Source organism: Gobius niger (genome assembly GCF_951799975.1).
Source record: "Gobius niger genome assembly, chromosome: 10".
Taxonomy (NCBI): Eukaryota; Metazoa; Chordata; class Actinopteri; order Gobiiformes; family Gobiidae; genus Gobius; species Gobius niger.
The window spans coordinates 14,152,299-14,177,273 of NC_136861.1; the positions used below are offsets into that span (position 1 = coordinate 14,152,299).

The window sequence follows — 24,975 nt, forward strand, 5'->3', positions numbered from 1 at the left end:
TCTAGGGGCATGAGATACTTAGTCCTGCTTCAATTTAGCCTGAGATTTTAAGTATATAGAGAGGATGTAAAGGCTTTGGGGTCCAGACTCAAGCCTCTCGAGGTCCGGATCTGGACCCAGGTCAGCCAGCCCCTGGAATAGACTTGATATTAACATTACAGTCAACCTTTGAGCGCTAAACACTGTGCCGCCACTCTGTAGGGAAATAAGCCCTCTGCATTTGAACCATCCTTCAATGCCGCTGATGCTTCTGACAGGTTAACCACTCCTTTGCCACCAACCTACAATACAAAGCTCAAACAAACTGCTTATCTCCCCCTTATTTCCTCCAGCAAATTGCTTGATAAACAAATAAAACTTTAACACAGTCAACATCTACCTTCCACAAACCAATGTTGATGCCTTAACCCTCCAGTAGAAAATTCCCTTAACTAAACCGTTTCTTTCCAGTGGGTTGGGGTATTGTACATTGAGCACCTAAATTCAACCCCTTTGCTCCTGCTACTCCCAGTCGTAGCACGGTTTCCTTTGTTGTGGCCTCTCTCTACAGGACTTTTCAGCGTGAAACATTCCCTCGGTGCGCCCTGACAAAAACAATTCCAATAGTAGCTGCTTGGTTAAATTGACCGCTTTATCCCTGACCTAATTCCTCAGCGGTTCAGTATTTTTCTTTTTAAAACCAGTGCTGCCTTGGTTACCAATTCGCGCTCGGCCCCTCGCTTCAATGCCTCGCTTGTTTTTGCTTGCACACTTCATTTATTTATTTCTTTTTTTGAGGGAGTGATGTGGCCAGTTGTTTGCATGTTCGCAATGTTGTAAGGAAACCACAAACCGCTTAGGCGTGCTATTCCTGTGCGAGCACATATCCATCGTTCTGGGCTGCAAATGCAGTGGGGCAGATGGCAGATCACACAATGAAGCCACACGGGGAATCGAAGCGCCAATGTCTTTTGTAGTAAGCGTGGTCCAGCACAACAACATGTAAGTCTTGTGGGTTTCATTTTTTTATTTTTATTTTGGATTGGCTTCATTTATTTATTTATCTTTACTCACACAGGGAAGGGAAAGTAAAACAGTGTTCTGAAGATATGCACACTTAAACCAATGAGTACATTAAAGATGAGGAACCAACACAAAAGACCGCAAACACTAATGGAATAAATTAGTACTACTAATGGACTACTAATGGAAAGCTGTGGAATATAATTACAGCCTTATCTTTCTAAGAACTGACCCTTTTAACTTATTGTAAAGGGAACTCTTTGAGAAACACATTAACCTAAACTTATCTCAAATATTCCCACATTTTGAGCTTCTTTCAGATGGTCTGTGAAAATATCTCTTAACCATTATCAAGAAAGCAAAATATAATTGAAATACACATTTTACGTCCACCAACTAGGGCTGTGCAATTAATCGAACTTCAATTACGATTTTGATTATTACACTAGACGATCACAAAAATAGCATAATCGAGAAAAAAAGATTTTTAAGGATGCCCTCCCGCTCGTCCATCCAAAGCGCAAAAAGTCCGTCCTGCGCGGTTTGTGTGAGCGCGTCTGATCACCTGAAATACCAGCGCAGTGTGATAGAACTGTAAATAATATCGTACTAATATTTTTTATACCTAACTATTGAGATAACGCCACTGTTCAGTGCTCACCTTGTGATGAAAGGAGAACAGTTGTTTAGAAGCCTCGATATCCTTAGCCCAGGCACTGCTTTTGTTTAGTAGAAAAGTCTAAAACTCTTCTTCAGGAGCAGATCTCAACGGAGCTCAAAGCAAATTCTTATTATTTCATACTGCTGAGATGATTGTTTTTGTTCCCTTCGTATTTCATGCTTTGGTCCAACATAAAAACATTAGCGCTGTATGATGATGTCATCAGGCCACGGCTCTGTTGGACAGGTGTGAGGGCTGACCAGCAGCGGGCAGGTCTATCTTATAGATTTAGTTTTTATTGTCCAAATAAATGTAGTCCATAGTTGTTGTTTTTTAAATAATAATACATTTAATAAGATTTTTTTTAAGGCAGCAAATAATCTTTTGAATAATCAGGATTATTATTATTTCTATAATCGAGCAGCCCTACCAACAACTGTCCCGACCATCCGTAAACTCTGGTCAATTATCATTTCCCTACATGTATGTCTGGGTCCGAGCTCAGTGGCTGTGTTACATCGGTTCTACCATTCAGCGAGCGGGAGAGGCGGGTGTTGTCGATGACGTCAAGCATTTGCGCCACATTTGCTGGTTGTAGTTTGGCAATGGCGGCGGATCCAATCGTTTCAAAGGAGTTCACCCCTCCCACCTGATAACAGAGCTCAATTGTGAAGGTCCAGACCTTTGTACGAAACGCAATGAGTACGAGGGTCTGGTAAAACCAGGCTAGTCCCGACCTGTACTTCCTCTTTCTTACCGTCTCCTCTCCGGTGTTGCAGGTCGGAGATCGGGTGATGGTCCTGAGCAGGTTCGGGCTGTGGCAGGAGGTGGTGGTTTCTCCGGTGAACCACACTTTCCTGATCCCCGACGGCATGAGTTTCGAGGAGGCCGCGGCGTTCCCCGTCAACTACATCACCGCCTACATGATGCTGTTCGACTTCGGGCACCTGAGGCCCAACCAGAACGTCCTCATCCACGCTGCTGCAGGTACGGCTCACACAGACACCACACTCTGCTTTCGAACAATGTGAATCACAATGTGAATGTTTGATCTGGTAATCTCCCCAAACAAAGTGCATAATCACATGAAGCAGATCAAATGAACACTGTAATCAATCTGGAATGGCTCTGATTGAAATTATTTGTGAAGAGGACTGTCTAGTAGCTGAGCATTTGCTGCTGTTTGGCTTGATCAAGTACAGACACCAAAGGCGATACAATCTTAAAAGTCTATAATATTTAGTAATTACACGGTCAAAACTATAAGCCTCAAGATCTCACAGTGGAAAAAAAGCTGTAACACTTTTACACATGTGCAATAAGTTGTACCTATGGGTTAGATACACAATGGAATAATAGGTATTTGTAGTTTGTAGGTACATAATGTAATAAGACATAATCCGAACTGTAACTCTAATCTTAAACCCTAACCGTGAGGGTCTTGTGTTCTATTACATTATGTACTTGTAAAGTACTAATACAAGTTATTCCATTGTGTACGTACTAAATAGGTACAAGTTATCATAGATTGTTACAGAGCACATTACGTGGGGGCAGGTAAAATTATTTAGTGTTTTAGGAGGTTTGTGGTGTCATACAAAGAGATCATGGACCCAGTCAATTATATTAATGATATTTTTTGTAATTCATACGTTTTCTATTTAGATATTACTCGTGAAAGTGTAATGCAATTAATAGGAAAAACTGGCTCCTGAGCAAATAAGTTATAATAAGAGGATAAAGATATCGTATGTACAATGAGATACCTGATATAGATACAGATGGCATCTCTGGAATTGCCCATATATGGTCATGTTTGAAGCAGTTGAGGAGGAAAACGAAGAGGAGAAAAATATAAACTTTCGCCAATTTTTCAAAAACTACTTTAACAAATGCTGAATCATCAACATACCAGTTGTTTTCTACTCAATAAAGATACAAAGACATGGAGAGCAGCAAAGTAGTTCAACAGCCCATGATAACATAAATAACAGAGAATGCTAACATCATGCTACAAGCTAACGCTAGCTACGACTGCCGTTTTCGAACAATCCGCTGTGAAATAGCATCCATATGGACCCGATTTAGGCTTGACTTTATTTGTGTGTGATAAGTATGTTCATATTCCACCATCTGTATCTATAGTGAGTTTGTGAACTACATTTTAACAAACAAAAATGGGGTACAACACTACTATACTTTTTAATAGTCTGAAGAAAAAGTTGTTTTTTTTCTCTCCTGCCCTCATCCCTCATCTGAGATTGTGACTCAATTCAGGTTCACCCAACTTTTTTTTCGATACGACATGTACACATTCACTTTCACCAATGAGGCTCAAACATTCACGAATCCATGCAATATTTCACTAATAGGACAGTTTGATCTAATTACACTAAAAGCTTCCTTCCACCAAACGACAGAATGCCCTCAGTATTTTGTTGGTTTACATACTTTATGTTGATAATGCTTCCTGGCAGGTTTAAAAGTCCTCCTGAATTGGCAGCCAGAATAGATGCAATTTGATATTACTGATAATCGGATACGGGCAGAGAATGCCTATTAGACTGCAGCTGGATGTCGATATTTACATAAATGAAGATGATTTCTACTTTTACTGAACGTACCCTTTGTTAATAAATGCTTTTTTGGTCACACTTTACTTTACAGCACAGTAATAAGATGCTAAAAGGATGGAAAGATGGTAATTTGAAACAATGGGGGGTAAAGCATTTTGCTGCAGCCCTGTTTAGAAAAAGAAAATGCTAGTTTCTAAGTAATAGACAGCTTTGGGGATAGCGCTCTGATCAGTAATCGAACTGTGTTTTCATGTCATTTCCTTAAAGAAAATAACTATTGCACTTTTAGTTTCAAAGCTATTCTAATTGTACATCTCTTCTTTGACTGTGTTATGTAATGTGCTTCCTCTTTGCACATAACAAATTCATTGCAATCACTTATTTGTAGATTTGCTCGACTACCACTTTCCATGTCCTGCTTTCTAAGAGGCATGTCGTCATTAAAGTGACCGAAGTAAAGTCCCCCTGAGCCTTTATTTCACGCGTCTTCCTAAAATGCCCCCAATCTGTCGTCATGTTACTGAGCTCTGTAATCCACTGGAATTAAACTCTGCAGTCTGACGACGCAATGGCCAAGTCACGCCCTTTTTGTTTTAATTACTTCTGCTCTTGAGACACAGTTTTTGAAGAAAAGAAAATCAAGCTGAACAAAACCTCAAGCTACTGTCCAATACGTTTTCAGTGTTTGGTGGAAAGTGGGCATTTAAAGTTCATATTTATTAAGTGGATTTCTTGATGGTTTTGCTTCTTTCTGTTGCTATGGCTGTTTATAGACGGATGTGTTCTGCTTTATCCTTTTAAGTGCAGAAATCGTATTTTTTTTAAGTATGTTCCAATAAAAGTGTGCAAATGACTGTGAATGTTTTGGGAGGTTTTGCCATTTTATAATTCTTGCCAATGTTGCTGTTATAAACACGATGTTAGCATATTAACAATATAACAATTTTTATTTTCACCTATTTAAGTGATCCATAAATATTATTTCCCTTCATCTTACTGGATTTGTTTTTTTTGTCATCTGACTACCCACTGTTTCACCAGGGAGTGCCACAGCTCATCACCAGCCACGTTGACTAGATTGGGAAATGGTATGCTTAGGGTTAGGCATCGTCAGGTCCGCCAGCATGCAAACTCAGACATCAAAGATGATTCTGAGCGGAGCCAATACTGGAAAATATACTATATTGGGTATATGCTACAAATATCTGACACTGAACCGATACCAGTTATGCTCTCACCGCTTAAAAACACAATTATCACCAACTAAATATAAGTGAATATGCATATGTCATTTTGAAGAGCAGAACTTGGAGAATTCACTGTCAAGATAGTCTCTTGGTATCAGTTAAAGGAACAGGCCGCTGTTTTTCCATACTGAGTTGATGCGTACCTGTCTGGTCTTTGTGCCCATGGAAGAGCTTGGTCACTTCTAACTTCACCCCGTTTGGAGCGTATATATAGGATATATCTATAGGAATATATTGGGAGAGGCCAAATGCTAACAACATCTTTGGTCGTTTCGCGTGACTGAGCGCACGCACAAAGACCAGACAGGTACGCATTAACTCGTCTAAGCTCAGGTAAGAACAGAACCCCAGTATCGGTATCGGAAGCAAAAAAGCTGGATATGTGCAGCTCTAATTCGGAGAACTAGTATCACCCAAATCAGAGATGAAATACCTGTTTGAGTACTGAAAATGCAAAAAAACACCGTCAATATCTTTAAAATTCCCTGTCAAAACACTCCATTTGGTAATTTATGATGCACAACACTCACTTTCCTTTGGGCTACAATTTGAGACTACAATTGGGAGGATTGGCCGTTGGCGATTTGGGGATGAAGAAAATCAACCCTCTATGACACAAACTTGCCAACCCCTGGACCTAGAGTCTCGACCAGTGGTTTTCAACTAGTGGGTCGCGAGCCTTTCCCAGGTGAAATCACTTTCAATATTTATACTGAAATAGAAAGGAAACACTAGTTGTACCTGTTAAAATGACTGTTATCGGGTTTATATCATTATTTCAACTTTGTAAAGACAGTCATTTGTGGGGAAAGTACAGAAATGCCATACCAGCTGTAATTGAGCGTATCGGTTTGAAGACAGTTATTGAACATTTCTACAGTGTGTGTTTTGTTGCCACTTTTGCCGCCTCCTCCCTGCATGATGTAACAGACCAAATTGAATCAATCCACAATATTTAATCTCTAAATGTGACCTTTTATTATTTGCGTAAGGAGGCACTTGAAGCACTTGACTAAATGTTTTGCTTTCTGCACCTCTAATTTACGAACACTTTCCCTGTAAAAGTTATGTTTCTTTGGACAAATTCCCTTTCTCTTCCACTGTACGAGCTACAGTTTGGGGATTTATCTACGGGCCTGTGTTGCTGCACCTGCCACCTGCACTGAAAGGTCAAGGGTCATGTTGAGTGGGAGTAAAAGAGGCATCTAGGGAGTGAACACACCTGTTTCAGGGCGTATATCGAGAGAGAATATAGTGCTTGATAAAAATGCATTGGAGCCAGATGTAGTCAAATGTAGCCGGTCTTCATTTTTGTTTTGGGGAAAGATATCCTCCTTTGGGGAATATGTGGAGGAGGAGAGGCAGATAATTGAATACTGGCTCCGAGTTCGCCTTTGGAGACGCAGTTGGACGCAAGCTCATAGCAATCAAAGGCGTGTGGAGCCAGTTGGACGAAAACAATGTTAAATGTGTATAGAGTAAAGGTTTGTAATGAGGGCATCCAGAGCAAATCAACCAGATCAAAGCAGATGGAAGCTGATATTTGTCATTTTCTCATTTGCAACCCTAAGTGAACAAAATTAAGGAAAAAAAGGGAGTTGAACTTGCCTCCACCTTGTTTACCTTAAAATCTAATCTTAGCTTGTGAAAATTAATGGCCTAATTGTTCTGCCTGGTGTGAGCATCCGGGCGGATCTGATGTTCCCATCAAAACAAAACAAAAAACAACCCAGTACAGTGTTTTGAGAGATCCTATGGTATTGGAAATGCATAATAAATGCACATTTTGTAGTGGTTTACAGACTGTAGTATTGTCACCTGCCGTGTGTCTAATGTGTGAGGGAGAGACACTGACCCAGGGACACTTTCCCTCGTCCTCCAGTTTATTTCGGGCGCAGTGCCAGCGTCGCTCCTCCAGCTGTAGAGACGTCTCCGCAATAAAAAACACAAGTCTGGATCCATGACATGAAACATTAAGTGTTCTGACAGTGGAGTTGTCTGCACTCTGTAACACTACATCTGTTTGCCATTATCTGTGGACACTACATGACAGCACCACTGAGGGATGATGAATTCACTAAAGGGCCGGGAGGCTCAAACTCTCGACTTCTCTGGAGATATTAGAGGATTGTGTGCAACTTAAATCATAAAATTAGGCCAGCACAATATATCGGCAAATTAATATCGCAGTATTCAGGGACGTAATATACTGTACATATCACAAGAAGTTACAATATGTATAAATAAAAGATTTCAATAATACTTTTTGACAGATATGAAATATTTTAATTTGTCTTGATTTAGTCCAGATTAGGGACATGTTTAGTCTTGGTTTAGTCTGGGGTACACTTTCATTTATTGTTGGTTCAATTCAAAGTTGATTCTTCTTTGTAGTTATGGTTCTTTGTAGTTCTAAGTCCTAATGACTTAACTCACAACTGAGTTTCAGTCTGAACGGCCCTAATCTCAGCTGATCACTGCTTCTTACCTGCATATTGACCAGTCCTGGGCTGAGTTTCAGCCTCATTAGCCTGACAGAGCCCTCCAGGCTTAGGCCGCAAGAGGTTACTGTACAGTGGAGACAAGTGGAATCTAAGTCCGCCATTCCTGTTCATGGATGGATTCTCCTTCTTCACAAAAATTGCTTCTTTGACTCTTCTGTATGTGCGCTGCAGGCTGAGCTGGAACTGTAGTGTGCACGAAGCCGTTTGCAGGAGAGGCGAAACGTTCAACACTTCAACTACAGAGTACAGAAGACGACTCAAGAACCTTCATTGAAGATGTTTAGAGTCTTGTTATGTAGTGGAGTCCTAGTCAGATTCTGTTTAAATCCTTGTTCAGAATCTCCACTTTTATTAGTTTAGTCCTGGTTTAGCCTGGCCAGCCAGACTACACGCTTTTCCAAACCTTTAGGAACCTGTGTAATCTGATTCTCGATTCTCTGTGAGTTCTTAATGGAGTAATTCAGAGGAGGATTAACCAATTAAACTTGCAAGAAATACTGCACTGAAAATAACCATCTTCTGCCAAATCGACAAGTGAACTAAACTATTTATATTACAGGTCAGAAAAGCTATAAAGTTGGTTCTGAATGACAGTTTTGAGCTCAATATCTCATCTAGGTTGAGGCATAGACCTAGTAAAAGACACTTTCTTAGCCCTGGTTTAAACCCAAACAGGCACATTTAAGTCCTGTTCCAGCCCTGTTTTAGCCCTGACATGCTGCTAAATTACATGCACCGGTTTGATGCCAACACTGTGAACATCTGTCGCTGGCTGGAAGCTGGGGCTCAGTGGATCCCCCGGTGGTGGGCTTCGTTAGGACGGTCCCACCCCTGGCTCTGTCCAAATATGAGCTGATTAAAGATCAAAGTCCTCTGCTGTGACAGGAGAGACGAGAGCGATTTCATATGTAAGACAGAGTGTTCTCGTAATCCTTTTGATATTAAAGACAGCCAGCACAGTCACTTTAGAAGAAGCATTCAGTCTGCAGTTTGACAATAAATTCCGGGTTGGTTTAGTAATTTTCTGTGTTTTATGTTTCTAAGAGTAGAGAGAGTGGAGTGTTGTGGATCTGTCCTTTTGGCTTGTAGACTATAATGTCTCTGAAAGGAGTCTGCATTTCCTCAAACGCAGCTTTCTGACATGTTACAAAGCTTCACTTTGAAAATTGTCCATGTAAACTTTGAATTAATCATTGTCTATTACTGTGCTTGTTTTTCTATGTCATCCTGGGTTTTTCCATCGAGAAGAGATTTACTGTAGATAGGCTGAGTTATATACAGTATATCAAGGAAGAAAGAAGAGAAATGTCCTCAACTCAATCAACCCAGTCCAGTTGACAATATTAGATTTTTTTACTATTATGCTCTACGTGAACCAAGCACATTTTCTCCAGTTTGGCATCACCCAAATCGAAAAGCAAAAAATGTGGCAAATGAGGGACAAAAATGTGCCACAATAACACAATGAAAAAAGTGACAAAAACACAAGACTAAAGAGTGATGAAAAAGCAACAAAATATCAACAAGAAAGCCACGTCAAAAAAAAAAAAAAAATGGGATGAAAAAGTGACCAAAACACAACAAAAAACTACGAAAACACAACAAAAAAGCGGCGACAACCCGTCATAAAGGTTACAATCAGTTTTGTAAGTCTTATGAGGCGTCACACTGCCTATACATGCCTTTCAGTCATGTGACTTTTGTTGTTATGGCGGCCATTTTGAATACCAAAGTAGAATTATGCAGTACTACAACATGTAACAATATCTCTACTCAGGAAATAAATGAAAGATTGACAGTGGTATTTTTATGTACTCGTAATCATTGCTCAAGAAGAAAACAGTAAAAACAAGGCCCCAGAGACGTTTATGTGAAGAAACCAGTCAGTGTTTAAGATGTTAGCATGCTACCAGTTAGCATTTAGCTTCAACAGCTCAGGTCTGACCTCTCCAAGAGAAAGCCCTGAACCACAAACATCTAGCTTTGGCTACAACATGTGACAGAGGTCAGAGCTGAGCTGTTACAGTAGTACTTCCTCAGTGTTCATAGATGTGAGCCACACATGTGTTTATCGTGTTGAAGCAGGTGCTAACCGGTAGCATGCTAACTTCTTGAGCAGCTTAAACACTGACTCAGACTGAGACTCTCTTGACATCTTCATGAGCAACGAGTACATAAAAATGCCACTGTCAATCAGCTGTCTTTCATTTTCATCCTGAGTAGAGATATTGTTACATGTTGTAGTACTGAATAATTTGACTTCGGTATTGAAAATGGCTATGCGTGATGTCATTGGAAAAGCATAGGCTTTAATCTCCAGTTGAGAAGCCTTTAGATTTGGGTAAAGGTGAACTGGAGAAAATGTGCTCGGTTAAGGGCGGGAGGTAGGAAGTTAACACTGTGACTAATGGGCAAAAAAATCAAAGCTCTATTTCCCAACCTAGATGCTTGGACAGTTTAATCTTTCATTAAACTGATAATAGCGAGTGTATAAGCCATAACATTTGACAATTTTACGATTAAAATGTTTGCAAAAGGAAGGATAAGCTTGTGGATTTGATTCACGTCAAGGCTCTCTGCCTCTCACATTATTAGCCAAATGATACACATTTGAAAGCACCAAAGTGGGTCGCGGAACAGTTTTCAGTGGGTCACGAGCCTTTCCTGGAAAGCATTTCTTTTAATCTCACCTATACTGAAAAAGTACAAAGTCACTACCGGAGTCTGTTAAATGTTTTTTATGTGGAAAAAAAACGTCACTTTCCATCACAGGCTTTTTTGCTCCGTAAAAAAAACAATAAAACAATTAATCCTGGAGCTTTGTAGAGGCTCAAGTGAGGCTCAAGAGATCAAAAGTAAAGGTGCCATGCTAATCTACTCAGCTATTGGGTCACAAAAAGGTCAATTATGCATAAATATCATATTGTTATCATGTTGTTTTTTTGCTCCATCGACACAGACGGCATCATAGAAGGGTTTGTCAAGCTGGAAAATAGAAAACACAATTTTCCACTCTTTTTTTAGCAAGTTTCTGGTGGAATATGAACTTATTTATCACATAAATCACGCAATAAAGTCAAGTGTAAATCGGGCCCATATGAATATTTTCTCACAGCAGATTAGAAGTGAAAAAACGGCAGTCATAGCTAGCACTAGCTAGCTGTTAGCATTAGCACGATACATCATGTTAGCATTATCTGTTATTTATGTATTTATGGGCTGTGGAACCATTTTGTTCCTCTCCATGTCTTTGTATCTTTATTTAGTAGAAAACTATATTCAGCATTGAGCATTTGTTAAAGTAGTTTTTGAATAATTAGAGAAAGTTTAGATTTTTCTCCAAATAGTTTTCCACCTCAAACATGACCATAATGGGCGATTCAAGAGATGCTGTCTGTATCTATAATGCACAATAAAAACTACAGTTATTGTTTTTTTTTTTTTTAATGATTACAGCTTTTTTGCTCATTCAACCATAATTTGTGAGGAAAATACAGTATTTTTCATTAAACATTACAAATTGTTTGGGTGGCGGCTTGTCATCGCAGGGTGTTGGTGGGTCCCGATGCCGAACCAGTTAAGAATCACTGATCTAAACAATAACAAACACGACCAAAAATGTCACAAATGTGTCACTTTTTATTGTCCCTCCTGTATTGCAACCCGTTGCCATAGTAACAACCAGGCAACATGACAATGTCACCTCAACCTTTAGCGTTTGATGCATTTCCCCACAAACGTACACATTATCCCTTTACACACATTGCTATTTACTGAGAGCGCGTTGCCCTTTCGAATACCGGACGCCGCTCTTGTAGATTATCAAGGAATGTCTATCTTTTTCTACGGCCTAATCTGAACCGCTCTGACATTTGGAGCGAGCGTCACACTTGGGGCTGTGGTTCGCCACAGTTTCATCAATTAAAATTCTCTACATCCCAATAACATTTTCCCAAAAAACAGATTGTTTTCACCAATTTAGTCCATCTAAATGTCAAATGATCATAAGAAATGTGCTTTGCACATGGATGTGTTTATGGAGTGGCCGACTGCATGTTGCTATGCTGTCAACATCTTTATTTGTTATTCTGTATTAAATACACTGGAGTTAGCATTTACATAACACTTGATCCTAGTCTCCAGCTTGTTCTTGCTGCAGCTAAACATTTGGAATTCTAACACCCAACTTTTTGCATTAGGAGCTTTTAACCTCTTAATGTGAAGGGTAAAAAATGCCACAGAAGACCAACAAAAAAGTGATGAAAACGCAACAAACAAGTGTTTAAAATGTGACAAAATAGTGATGGAAAAAGTGACGGGAACGAGCAATAAAGTGTGACAAAAAAGTGATGAAAACGCAATAAATACGGCATCAAAAAGTGACTAAAATGTGACAAAAAATATAGAAAAAGTGACAAGAAAAGTAGCAAAAGAGTGACAAAAATGTGACAATAGCTTATAGACTGTGAACTCCAGTCGAGAAGCTTTTAGATTTGGGTAAAGCTGAACTGGAGACAAAGGGGTTAAGAGGATAACCATGGCAATATAATGTTGTGTCCCTGACAAACCTGGGGTGGTATTTTGCTTCATTAATGCTGTCTTGAGTTATACTGTTCATGCTGATGCACTCCAGTGTATTCCTGTATTTTCTGAATCGCAAATGTACCATAGAGGGAACACAAAACATTCTTTAATGCCATAATCCATCACCTGATCCCTCCAAATGTGTTCACCACAGACCCATCAATATACTAGCATGCCGTTAGCTGAAAGTGAAAGCTTGTTTACTCTGGTGTCTTTCACACCACTGGCTGCAGAAATCTTGATCAGCCCCAGTTTCCCACATCTTTACTGTCTTTTCTTTTCATTAACATTATTTAATCTTTTAATGTGAATAACATCAATGCTCAGGGAACCAAAAATACTGTTGGTTAGCCTCAGTTATGCGTCTGTTCATTTCAAAGGAGGGGATTCAAACTGTTATGAATGATCAAGACTCATCTTGATAATGTTTCTGTCACAACATACAGTTAGCATTCTTCAAATAAAAGCATAAAATGACTTAGTACTGACATCTGTTCTCATCTTACTGCTGCTTTGTTTTGTGTTCGGAGCAATTATCTGTCCTGTCATGACCGAATCCATGATCGCCCATTTTACTGGCATGAGATCGATAAATCAGGTTTACATGAATAATCAGCCACATCATCACGTCTATATTTATAAACACTCTATCTTATTTGGCTCCTGGCAGATCCTGGTAAAAAGATCATTCATTTCGACGGACACTTTATTGGACATAATGGCGTTTGTGCAATGACATTATCTGCAGCAGATATTGATGCTTCTGTCAGGACGGTCGGCCTTTTGGCACGGCCATAAGCCGCTAACGGAGAGCGACAAACGCCGCGATGGGAAGGAAACTCAATGTATTGTGCCCAGGGATCGATGCAGCTAAATTGGACGCAGTAAAATTAAAGGAATGTGGCCTTAGGTGAAGTTCTTTTCATGAAAATCATTGAAATTCAAATGTGGAAATATGAATTTGCGTATCGTTGGAAAAATGCCTCTGGATACAAACGCTGAAATGATACAAAACTGATCAATACAAGAACTAGTACTCATTAATAACATACAGTATTTCTTCAGTGGAAAAACATAATTTCACCCTGGCTCCTTTCAACTTTGTGGTAGTTTTAGTTTCATTCATTGTTTTTTTTCTTTTTTTTTTCCAGTTTTTTAGCACATGTCAGCAGTGATCCATGACAAGAACCACAATAATCCTACAATAATTCTGCTTGTGGCATTTAAAATTGACGCCCTCTGTGAAAACATATGAATAATATTGATATTATAACAATTTAGTCATATGTATTTATATTGTATTCATATAGACTCTCAGACATACAGGAGTCGTCTTCTGTACTCTGTAGTTGAAGTGGCCGTATCGCCTTTGCTCCGCCCGATCCCGTCAGACCTTGAAAGCTAAGCAGGGAAGGGCCTGGTCAGGACTTGGATGGGAGACCGTTTGGGAACACCAGGAAGCCTGTGTGAATGTAGTGAGTGAGTGAGTGGTTGGTGGTCGGAGGGGCCGATGGCGCAGACTGGTTGCCTCGCTTCCGTCAGTCTACCCCAGGGCAGCTGTGGCTACAATAGTAGCTTACCACCACCAAGTATGGAGTGAATGAATAAAGCAATGTAAAGCTTCTTTGAGTGTCCAGAAAAGCGCTATATAAAACCGATGCATTATTATTATTATTATTATTGAAGTGTCGAACTTTTCGCCTCTCATCTAAAAGGCTTCATCAGCGACACTAACAGGAACAGGTGGACTTAGATTTCACCTTCCTTTCTGGACAAAAACTCGGCAGATAATTACTCTCTGCTGAGAGAAAGGCTGTTCAGCCTGAAACTCAGGTGTGAGTTAGGTCGTTAGGACTTAGCACTACAAAGATGTTTACCTAGAGGTGAGGGACTTAGCCAATGCTAAACTCCTCCCTGTGGTCTATATCTGGTCTGCGGGCTGAGCTGAAGCTTTAGCTTTTTTTCAGCAAATTCGGAATGCCTCAGCCCATCCTCATTTGCTTCAGTTTATGTTGTTATACAGTATTGCTGGGTTGCAGGTGACGTCACAGCGTTCTAAAGGCCTATAATATTATATAGAGGCAAAATTATTTTGTTTTTGAGGAATTTTTGGATCTTGTACAGAGAGATTATGGACCCAGTGACTGAATTAATGATCATTTTTGTAATTCATAAATTAATAATAATAATAGCTACGACTTGTGAAAGTGTAATGCTGTTAATAGGAAAAACTGGCTCCAGCCCCCCACTTGGTCCGGTGACATCATCACATTCTAGCACCTGCAATCCAGCAATTTGACGTCCATTCCCATCACCTTGGGACCCCCTGCTCAGTGCTCCCAACCCCTACTACTTTGGGAACCACTGGACCAGGGGGTAGGCGACATCAGGCCCGGTCACACATTGCAATTCAAAACAATGCAGAATTTAGCCAAAAAATGTACTGTATATTTCAGGAAAGCTGCTCTAAAACGTCTTCTAAAAGTCACTCAATATTCCCCATACTCCCTGTAACCTTTTTGTTGCGCACCATCTGACCAGTCCATGCCGCCTGCTGACCACTGGCCCGTGCTCTCTCTGTGCTCCCTGTGTGTCCCGCATGAAGTAAGCCCTGGTGAGTCGTCCTCAGCTGCCTCTCTCGTGGGTCCGGTCTGGTCCGGGCCCAAACAATAGCAGCTTGTATTTCCTCCCATCGGTCTGTGTCCACTCCACACATCTGCATCCTCTCTCTATCTCCTTCCCTCCTCCCTTTCTGCCAAAAAGGAATGTACACAACAGTTGAAATGAATATCAATTGTTTAGATTTATTCACTGGCTAAGGCTGCGCTAACCTTTTCCCCGGAGACATTTCAGATATTTTATTTGTATCGGAATTATTTGCAAGTGCTGTAAGATCCTTCCCCTCGTCTAAAGGCCTCAGGTTTGCGTGTTTCCTCATGTTTGGGTGGGTTTTCTTCTGTCCATATCAACCAAATAAATATGCAAATACCAGATAGTATTCCTGACAAAGATCATGGCCTAAATCATGCAAATGGATCCCCTGGTGTTTTACTGGAAAGTCCCATTGAAAAGCATCAAGGGTCTTGTCATACCAATACGATTATCTGCCATTTTGGAGTTTTTTGGTTTGTACAGTCGCCTTTGGACACAGGAGAAGATCGATCAAGCTACTTTTTGGTGACTGTGTTTCTCGACAGAACAGTGTTAATTCCATCATCATAATTTCAGTCAAAGTATTTCAGACTAAAACTACGACTGTGACTAAAATGTCCAGATATTTGAATTGAGTGAAATATGACTGAATTAAAATGAAGAGGAAGCACAGAACCTTGATTAAATATAATTATAATCAGGGTCGGTCCTGGGCATAGGCGACCCAGGGCGCCATCTGCTGGAGGGGGTGCTGAATTGCACTCTAATTTTTGAACCCCATGAGGTCCATGCTCCCGCACTCTACAGCATCAGCCATTTTCCGACATAACTTTGGAACTGAAAAGGCTCGAGACTGTGATGGAAACTAGAAATTTCAAGCTTTCAAACCCCTCTCCAGGGAGCATGTAGGACCAGAATTTAATGTACTTCAGAAGTGTAGAGGTTCCTCCTCCAATATAACTGCGCCGCATGTTTCATGATTGCATATGTTCAGATTTATTTCTTTTAATGAATAGATAATCATAATATAACAATGGAAATCATGATAAAACAAAACAAGCATTTTTCATATCCAAAGTGTGTCCAAAAGGATGATAGAAAAACACAGCAAAAAAATATATTTAAAAAAACTTTACAGGTAGAATGTTATTTACGGTTAGCCAAGAAAATTCAGAAAAAAGCTGTGCAATACATTAATATTATTAATGCTGTTTTCTGCCTAGGGCGGCAAATTGGTGAGGACTGGCCCTGGTTATAATAAACGTTATAAATGCAAAGTTGACTAAATTAATCTGAGATTTAAATTTACATGCAATTATAGTCGACAAAAACTAGACTAAAACTGAATAATTTAACTAAATCTTGACTAAAACAAAATATTTTTAGTCAAGATATTCTATCTTTGTCAAAAGACTAAGAGACTAGATGCAAGTTGGTCATTTTATGCTCACTACTGCCACCTCAGGTCTAACGTGTAACTGCAGCTTCTATATTAAGCCGGTGCATGACGGCACTTCGGACCCGAAGTAAAAAAAATTTGAGCGACAGTGCAGGATTTTAGAGGCAGTTGTGGTGAACAGGTCTGGGCTCATTCTACACATTAGGACATGGCTGGAACATGTAGGGGGAGGAAAACAAAAGCTAAAATATGTTGTGATATCAACCCTGCTACAGAAGGAGCACTCTGATTGGCCACCTGCTTCATTCACAATGTAATCAGGCCATACCGCCTTTGCTATGCCCAATCCCGTCAGATCTTGGAAGCTAAGCAGGGAAGGGCCTGGTCGGTACTTGGATGGGAGACCGTTTGGTAACACCAGGAAGCCTGGGGTGAATGTGGTGTGTGAGTGAGTGGTTGGTGGTGGTCGGAGGGGCCGATGGCGCAGACTGGTTGCCTCGCTTCCGTCAGTTTACCCCAGGGCAGCTGTGGCTACAACAGTAGCTTATCACCACCGAGTATGGAGTGAATGAATAATGACGACAATGTAGCGCTTTGAGAAACTTGTTAATACAGGCTTGTAAAGCGCATTACAAGTGTAAGGCATAATTATTATTATTATTAATCTGATTTTTATAGAACAACCATTGCTCTATGTTTCTTGTAAATGTGACAATCAGGTTAGCCTCGTGTCATGTGTAGATGAAACCATAACTGCCTCTCCTGAAAATGTGTTGAACCATGCAAACTGTGAAGCAAATAAATTTATATAGATAAATAACCCAGTGAGTAAATATGTCTAAAGTATTTAAAACTAATATCTCCTTTCGCCTTTCTTCTTCCATCTCTGTAACTCTCTCTCTGCTTCACATTAATAAACCCGCTTTACAATATCTGTATCTTCTTTCTAGTCTTTTTTTAAAGTAATTTATCGTTCCTTGGTGGCAGATCTTTGAGTATAGATCTCGTGAGTCTGCTCGTGCCAACTGTCCTTTACCCTGAACTCTCCGTGAACTGGCCTTTAGTTTTTGAACTCTGGCTGGCGTCCCCGCTGCCCCACCCGCTCCCAACATTCCTGCATAGATCTAGGTCTGCGCCGCTCCAACAATGACGTCCTCCTCTTTCCTTTTTATTTACCGGCCGACGCCGAGCGCATTGTGTCAAGTCCGTTTTGTTGCCGATAATGTATTTGAGTTATGACGCAGCGGTTGTGATTTATCTGGAGGTTTGGCCCCACTCCCTTCAAGACTGTGTAAGACGTTGGCATTGGTACAGGCGAGACATTTGACTTGCAGCCGTGGCAACAGCATCTTCTTAAAAACGAGTCAGGGTTAACATGATCAACTGAAGCACTGCATTCATCACACAGAGCACTTAAATCACACTTTTGTATAGTATAGTAACAGGGGTGATACGTTTGTGTCCATACTTTGAGCATTCCCCATCATTGCATTGTTGCTGTGTCCCTGAATAACCCCTTTGCCCCCATTGCCCGCTCCAGTCTCATTATTGTGGCTGGTTGAGACAGGAATTGCTTCCAGTGTAGAAAAGATGAGAGATAAGATGTAACGTTATGAGATTATTGTGCTAGAGGATTTGATAATTGTTTGAATAAGAAAAGTATCTCAATAGTGTAGGAACATGTAACAAAAGGGAAAATTGCGTCATGTACATCCCAATGTGAACATATCATGCATTATTTAGGCTCTAAAATACACTGTTTTGGTACCTCAGCGTCGATGTATACATTTTAGTTTTGTAAAAATGTCTATGAAAAGAAGAAGTGAGAGTGTGTTTGAGTGAGAGACTGTGGCCCACAGCGCCTTCTGCAAACAATACCGACACAAATGGTGAAAACAAGCGTCACTAAACCTCTGAACTGAGAGCATTTTTTTCCCCAGTTTGGCTTTACCCAAATGGAAAAGCTTCAACAGTGTAACGCTTCATTTGAAAGCTAAGGGCTATAAAAGTGATTGTAAAGTTTTTGTTGCGTTGTCGTAGAGCTAGGCATTTTTTTCCCCAAATAAATCTGCGATTTCTTTATAAAAAATAACTCGATTTACGATTCGATTCCCCCTCATTTAAAACAAAATAACTGCGAACTGTAAATATATGTTCAATATATATATTTGGTGTATTTAATTAAAGTGCATCAGCATAAACAAAATTGCAAAGGCAAACCCTTTCTCTAACTGAAAAGTCACTGTGCAACAAAGATTATTTATACTGTATTTGTATTGAATAAAACAACAAAAAATCCTGAGGTCGGCTCTGTTCTTCTTAGCATACGTGTACAGTAGGACCTTCTTCCTCTGAGGGCATACGTCATCTCATACGATGATACGATTGGCCATGGCTACGTGCAGACGCATGAGACTTTTTTTTTTTTTTTCGTATCGCCCAATAAACGAGTATGGACGATCGTAAACCACACCTCTCCTACGAGAAAATTAATTGGTGGTCCCCAGACTAAATATCACTTGTGATTTTAGTCTGGTGTTAGCCAGGCTACGTTGTTGCCACGTTTTGTCCCATTTTTGCTCTTTTGTTGCTTCTTTGTTGGGGTTTTGTCGCTCTTTTGTGACTTTTGTTGAAGCTGTCAGATATGGGTAAAGCCAAACTGGAGAAACGTGCTCGGTTCAGGTGGGGGTTTAGAGGTTAAAGCCAACGGCATGCCAGCAAATCAATGGTGGTGTGATGAACACATTTCGGTAATGAAACTGCTCAGAACGGGTCAGCACTTCTATGGCTGAGCTCCAGTTAGAAATTAAAATACTTTTCCATGTTTTACATTCGTAAACATATTTAAAAGGACTATACGGAGTTTAAAAATGTTAAAATTATGTATTTTCGCCCTACACGTTCCAGCAATGTCCTAATGTGTAGAATGAGCCCTTAATATAGAAGCTGCAGTTACACGTATGACCTGAGGTGGCAGTAGTGAGTATAAAATGGCAAAAAAAAAAATGGCAAAAATATAAAATACTAAAGAGTAAGATGACCAGGATTTGCCTACAGCACCGTCTACAGACAATACTGAGAATGACACAAATAGTGAAAACAAGCGTCACTTAAAGCCAACGGCATGCCAGCAAATCTATGGTGGCGTGATGAACACACAGCAGAACGGGTCCAGTTGTAGATTGTGAGCTTCTAAAATATCAAGGACTGTTTTGTGTTCCCTCTACGATACAACGAATTGTTCAAATGCTCAATAGGCTTAGTATTTATCTGCGAAATGACTGAGTTTGTGTTGTGAAAATAGTTGCTTTTATCTCCACTGCCGGCTTGTTGTAGACGCTGTGGTTTCCAAGTGGCCTCTGTTCCCTCCTCATAAAAGTTTTCCTAACAGTGAGTTTGACATGTCGGATCCCACTGTAATAGCAGCTGTATTAAAGCTCTCCAGCCGCCGTGACTGTGTTTGGCAGCTTCTGTAACGCTTCACTAGCAGCTCAAAGCGATCTGGTAATGCTCAACCTTAAGTGATGCAGAGGGTAATGTAAGACATCCTACAGCGATGACTGAGCAGTGATGGCCTTGTTGAATGTAGCCACGTGCGCCACTGTTTCTGGAAGCAATATTTCCCTCCAAGAAAGGATTACCGATCCAAAACAAAGCTTAAAAAAATCATGACTTAATAAGTTTTGGTTTGCACATTTTTACGCTGCCTGTGTTTTTGCTTTGTGTCAGTCAGATGGAGGAACTCAGTGATTTTGCAACATATTGTGGCATCATGTGGATATTGCATCATTATCCACATTATTGGTCATACTGTGTATATATATATATTGTGCATACTTAAAATAATTAGATACTGAATTTATAATAGTGTAAGTAAGTAAGAGTAAATCCTAAAATAGCTACTGCTGGATTATATAGAAGTGGTTTCCATGGTAATTTGCTTGACTGAAGTTTTGGGAATCAATTTTTGCATAATACTGCCACCTAGTGTAGCACTTACCAGTGTTTGTTACTTACCTCTTCTTGTTCTTGAGTCTCAATTTTGAAAGTGTGTAGTGCTTCACAATGGAACCAAGCTATGCATCCTAATTTAGTACTTTGATTTAAGTACTTGCCGATACCAAATACCGATACGACTACAAGGCATTTTCTTCAACATACTGACTTTTTCACAGCAGATTGGTTTGTAATTAGTTAATTTACTCATTTACATTTCCTTAAGTAAAGTAGGCCACACTTATAAGAGAAGTCATATCAAAATTGCACAGATGCCATTTAATGTATTTATTTTTTATTCAATATAATATTATTTTTTTTATTGCACTGCCCATCATAGACAGAACAGCCCATGTCCAAAAGCTCCGCAATGCCTGTGCTTTATTCATTTATGTATTGTTATTTAACAAAAGTATATTATTACGGCAGCTAAAGGGTCTCTTTTCGAATTTACTTAAGCTCCATCTGGATTTTCTCATGTGTTTATAGTAACTTATCCTGTAGCTACAGCATTTTGTTTGTTTTGCTGTGGCTCATTTTTGCTCAATATGGACATGCTGTATGTCTTCAATTTAATCGCTGGGTTAGTTTTTCAGATGAATAAGCCCCTGGTATTGTATCGGTGCACCCCTACTAATTTAGTTCCATGTTATCCAATTGTTTTGATCATGATTTAGTCATTTTCAAGCCTCGTTTCGGCACATTTCAAGTTCTTAGGATATGCTTTAAATCAGGGGTGTCAAACGTACGGCCTCGCGGGCCGGATGATTTAATCCGGCCCATGCCCTGTAGAGCATAAAGTCCAGCATATGTTAAAAAAAAAAAAAAGTAAGTCTCTAGCCCAGTCCTGTCCGGAGTTATGAATTTTTAAAGAATAATCAGAATGCTCATTCTCGCCACTAGGGGGCCTTAAATGTAAAAAAAACGTGTCCAGCAGAGGGCACTGACATCACAAGAGCTCAGGATATGAACACCACATTACATAGCCACGTGGTAAATGGTCAGTCTGCCCCAGGACGGCTGTGGCTTTAAAAACAGCTTACCACCACTGAGTGTGGAGTGAATGAATAATGACTACTACTTTGAGGAACTTGTGACACAGGCTTGTAAAGTGCAATACAAGTGTAAGTGTACAAGTGTATTAATGAATCTACAGTCAAGTTGAGGCTTTGACCAAATCACAGCTTATTATTATTCATTTATTGGGAAAATGTTCTCTATTATATGCGGCCCATGACCCGCCGTGGGAGCTGAATATCGGCCCGCGACCCAAAATGAGTTTGACACCCCTGCTTTAAATGCAACAGAAACTGCATTGGTTTCATAAAATATCACGTAATCCAAGAATTTAACAGCAACAAAAATCTCATATATATTGCGTAGCCCTAAGGATTTCTTTATTAATTTCTGTCACATTTTTGGCCGGTCTGAACGTCCTCATATCACGCTGTAAGTTCCCCTGTTTCGCAGGTGGCCGTGAGTCTGTTGGGGCTTTCTGAATGAGCGCTCCTTCCTGCCGTAGATCTTCATGTATTCTGTCAGCGCTTGAGGCCAACCCTGCGGCGAGTTAACCCTGAGCTCACAGCTGAATACAGAGGGGAAAAATGAAATGTTAAACGCGCCAGTGTGTTTAATGGGAGATGTAAAAGCATCTGTTTGTGTGAACGATTGGCTTGGAGATGATTGTCCTCATGAATTATTAAGGAGCTTACAAAGGCCTTTGCTTGTATTACACGCTGTCGCATCATACATTTACTTATCAATCTGCTTTCAAGGAAATTGGTTGCTTAAGACTTGTTCTATCAATTATAAATGATCTGATGAAAGACATTAGCTTCTATTGTGTGTATTTACATCATCATAGGCGTCATCAAGGCACCGGAAATCCTATTTTTGCAGTAGGTTATAGAAATGAATTCAAACCTCATGTTTGGCTACTTGCAGTCAAACCAAAGCAGTAACATCTCCATCTTGACAAGCTAGTGATGTCCCACTCCCAGCAAAGCTATGAGTCATGCATAGACTGTAGAATAGCGACTAAGTGAGGGTGGTGGCCATAGCGTTTTAAGTGGGCTAACAGGAGCTTGTTCATGCTGGCAATTTGGCTGGGTTTTTCAAGCTGGATCCATTATTCAGAATAGAGGGTGTGCACATTTTATATCTTTACAGAAATAGATCCTTCAACAGCAGCAAATTGAGTTGACTTTCCACTCAATTTGCTGCTGTTGCCGTGATACAATCAGGACGTAATGCTGACTGCCATGCTGTTGCTATGACATCGCATGTACATCCTCTGTACCAGCCCTTCCCAAAGTCCAGCACATGGTGGCCCCCTTTATTGATTGAAAGGTGCTTCAGGGCCCCACCAACAGTTTGAATTCACACTTTCTTTTCAAAGATTATTTAATGTTTTTCATCATAAATGTTATTGTTATAAATGTTATCTTATTATTGAACAAAACAATTTGCAAACACCAGTCATTACAAGCTGTTGACTTACTATACTTAAAGAAATACATATAAAGATCATTTCAACCCATTTATTTGATAAACTTAGGAGGCCCCCCGAATGCTTCCTACTTTGGGAATGGCTGCTCTATACGTGTGTTAAGTGATGATGTCATCGCTCCACTTCCAACGGAACTTTAGCCGTGTTCACTATTATGGGATTTAGCTGATTTTAACCCTCTATAGAGCTGACTACAGACTCTTTTTAAACAACTGATCACACAGAAATATTACTGTTACTCTGGATTTTCTTTAGTAATGTTTTTCTTGCATTAATTATAAAAAAAAATCCATCCACAATGAAGGCTTATTTTAAATATCAAAATATATTTGATTTGCCTGGAGAAATGGTGAGATATATTATTCTAATTAGGTGTAAAACAGTTTTTGGCCTTTAATCTGTTGTTATTTAAGCAGGAGATTCAGATAAAGTTGTGTATTTTGCTGTGTTTGTCTATGGAACTCTCAACAGTTTGGACCCGGAAGTAGCTATTTATTGTAAGCGATGTCACAGTTAACAAACCTATAGGGTGAAAATAAAAGTAAAAAAGGACAAAAACAAGAAAAGAATGACGAGGCTGTGTTCAATAATGACTTAAAGAGGAGCTAAATTGTTTCAATGGAAAGTCCATGAAAAACATTTCCGGAGCCGGCTCCCATTTCCATGTTTTTCAGTCTATGGACGAGAGGCGAGCCCGCCCATAAAAATGACGCATGTTTATTTTTCACCAGTGCAGATAGATAAATACATTTCCCAAAGCCGTCGCACTGATCTCGCACCGTGAGAGTCCACCTCTCCTCTTGTGGAGGGCGGCCGCTGAGGAGGTCCTTTGCCCCTGTGTTCATAGTGAATGCTAATGCGCTCTGACCGGGGGAGCAGGAGTCTGTGGCAGAAGCTGGGCTGAACCGGCTTTGTGTTCCCGCGGCCTGGCATCGCCCACGGCAACATCAGCCCCGCCGAAACCAGGGCAACCTCCTCCTCCGACCGACCCCGTCCGCCAATCAGAGCGCTCCTTTAGCAGGTCTCCTCTGCAGCCGTTGACAGATAACCCCCACCATTCGCCTCCATGTAACCACAGAGCTTAGAGGCAGGTGCAGGGGAAGAAGGGGCACCTGGGTATTTGTAAACATCGGTGTCATCGCTTGATCTGTCGGGTTGCGTTTGGGGTTATGTCTGTGATAGTCGGGGAATCAATGGGTTCACTTCTCACATATAGGCAGAGAATTACAGTTGCAGAAATTGTCCTTTAGTTTATCGTCTACCACTGGTTTATCGATTTCTTTTTTTGTGTTGTCTTATAAAGGTCTCTCATATTCCTATTACAAAGTTCCTGTGGCGTTTTGTGTAGATTTTCTTTTCAAAAAATGTTGAGCAATCACAACTGACTGGCCTAAATCTACGCTTCCTCCTCTTTACTCAATAAAAAGAGAGAGGCTCGTTCTCGCTCCAAACCCACAGTCTCGGGTTATGTAACACTCGGTAAGACCTCAAAACTTCCAAAAAAACTCCTCTCACCATTTACACGGCTTGTATCGGAGCTGCAGTGGCAATGAAACATCCATTTATTTGGCTTGGCCTCGATGTTGGAGCCGGTGTGAGGAGAGAGATTCTTTAGCCCACTTTAAGTATCCTCCTTGTCAGCCACCAGTGCCACAAGATAATCATAGGCTTGGAGAGACGGCCTGTTGAGGAAGTGTAGAAATAAATCGAGAACAGGATCTCTGCTTAAAGAGACACAGAGAATATCGAATGCCATATGTTCTTACAGAGAAGCTTTAGCGTTTATTAAGTTTTCATGTACTGTATGTATTTTTTATTGGGTTGATACTTCATATGACGAAACAT

At 40.2% G+C, this 24,975-nt stretch overlaps 1 protein-coding gene across 1 annotated transcript in view; it reads left to right on the top strand.

Annotated features, from left to right (window-relative positions):
* Positions 1-24,975, top strand: part of vat1 (vesicle amine transport 1) — a 64,596-nt gene that overhangs the window by 8,627 nt on the left and 30,994 nt on the right. The window contains exon 2 of the mRNA XM_079564500.1: positions 2,443-2,650. Within this exon, the coding sequence (XP_079420626.1) occupies positions 2,443-2,650 (208 nt within the window). The remainder of the gene's footprint in view (positions 1-2,442; positions 2,651-24,975) is intronic.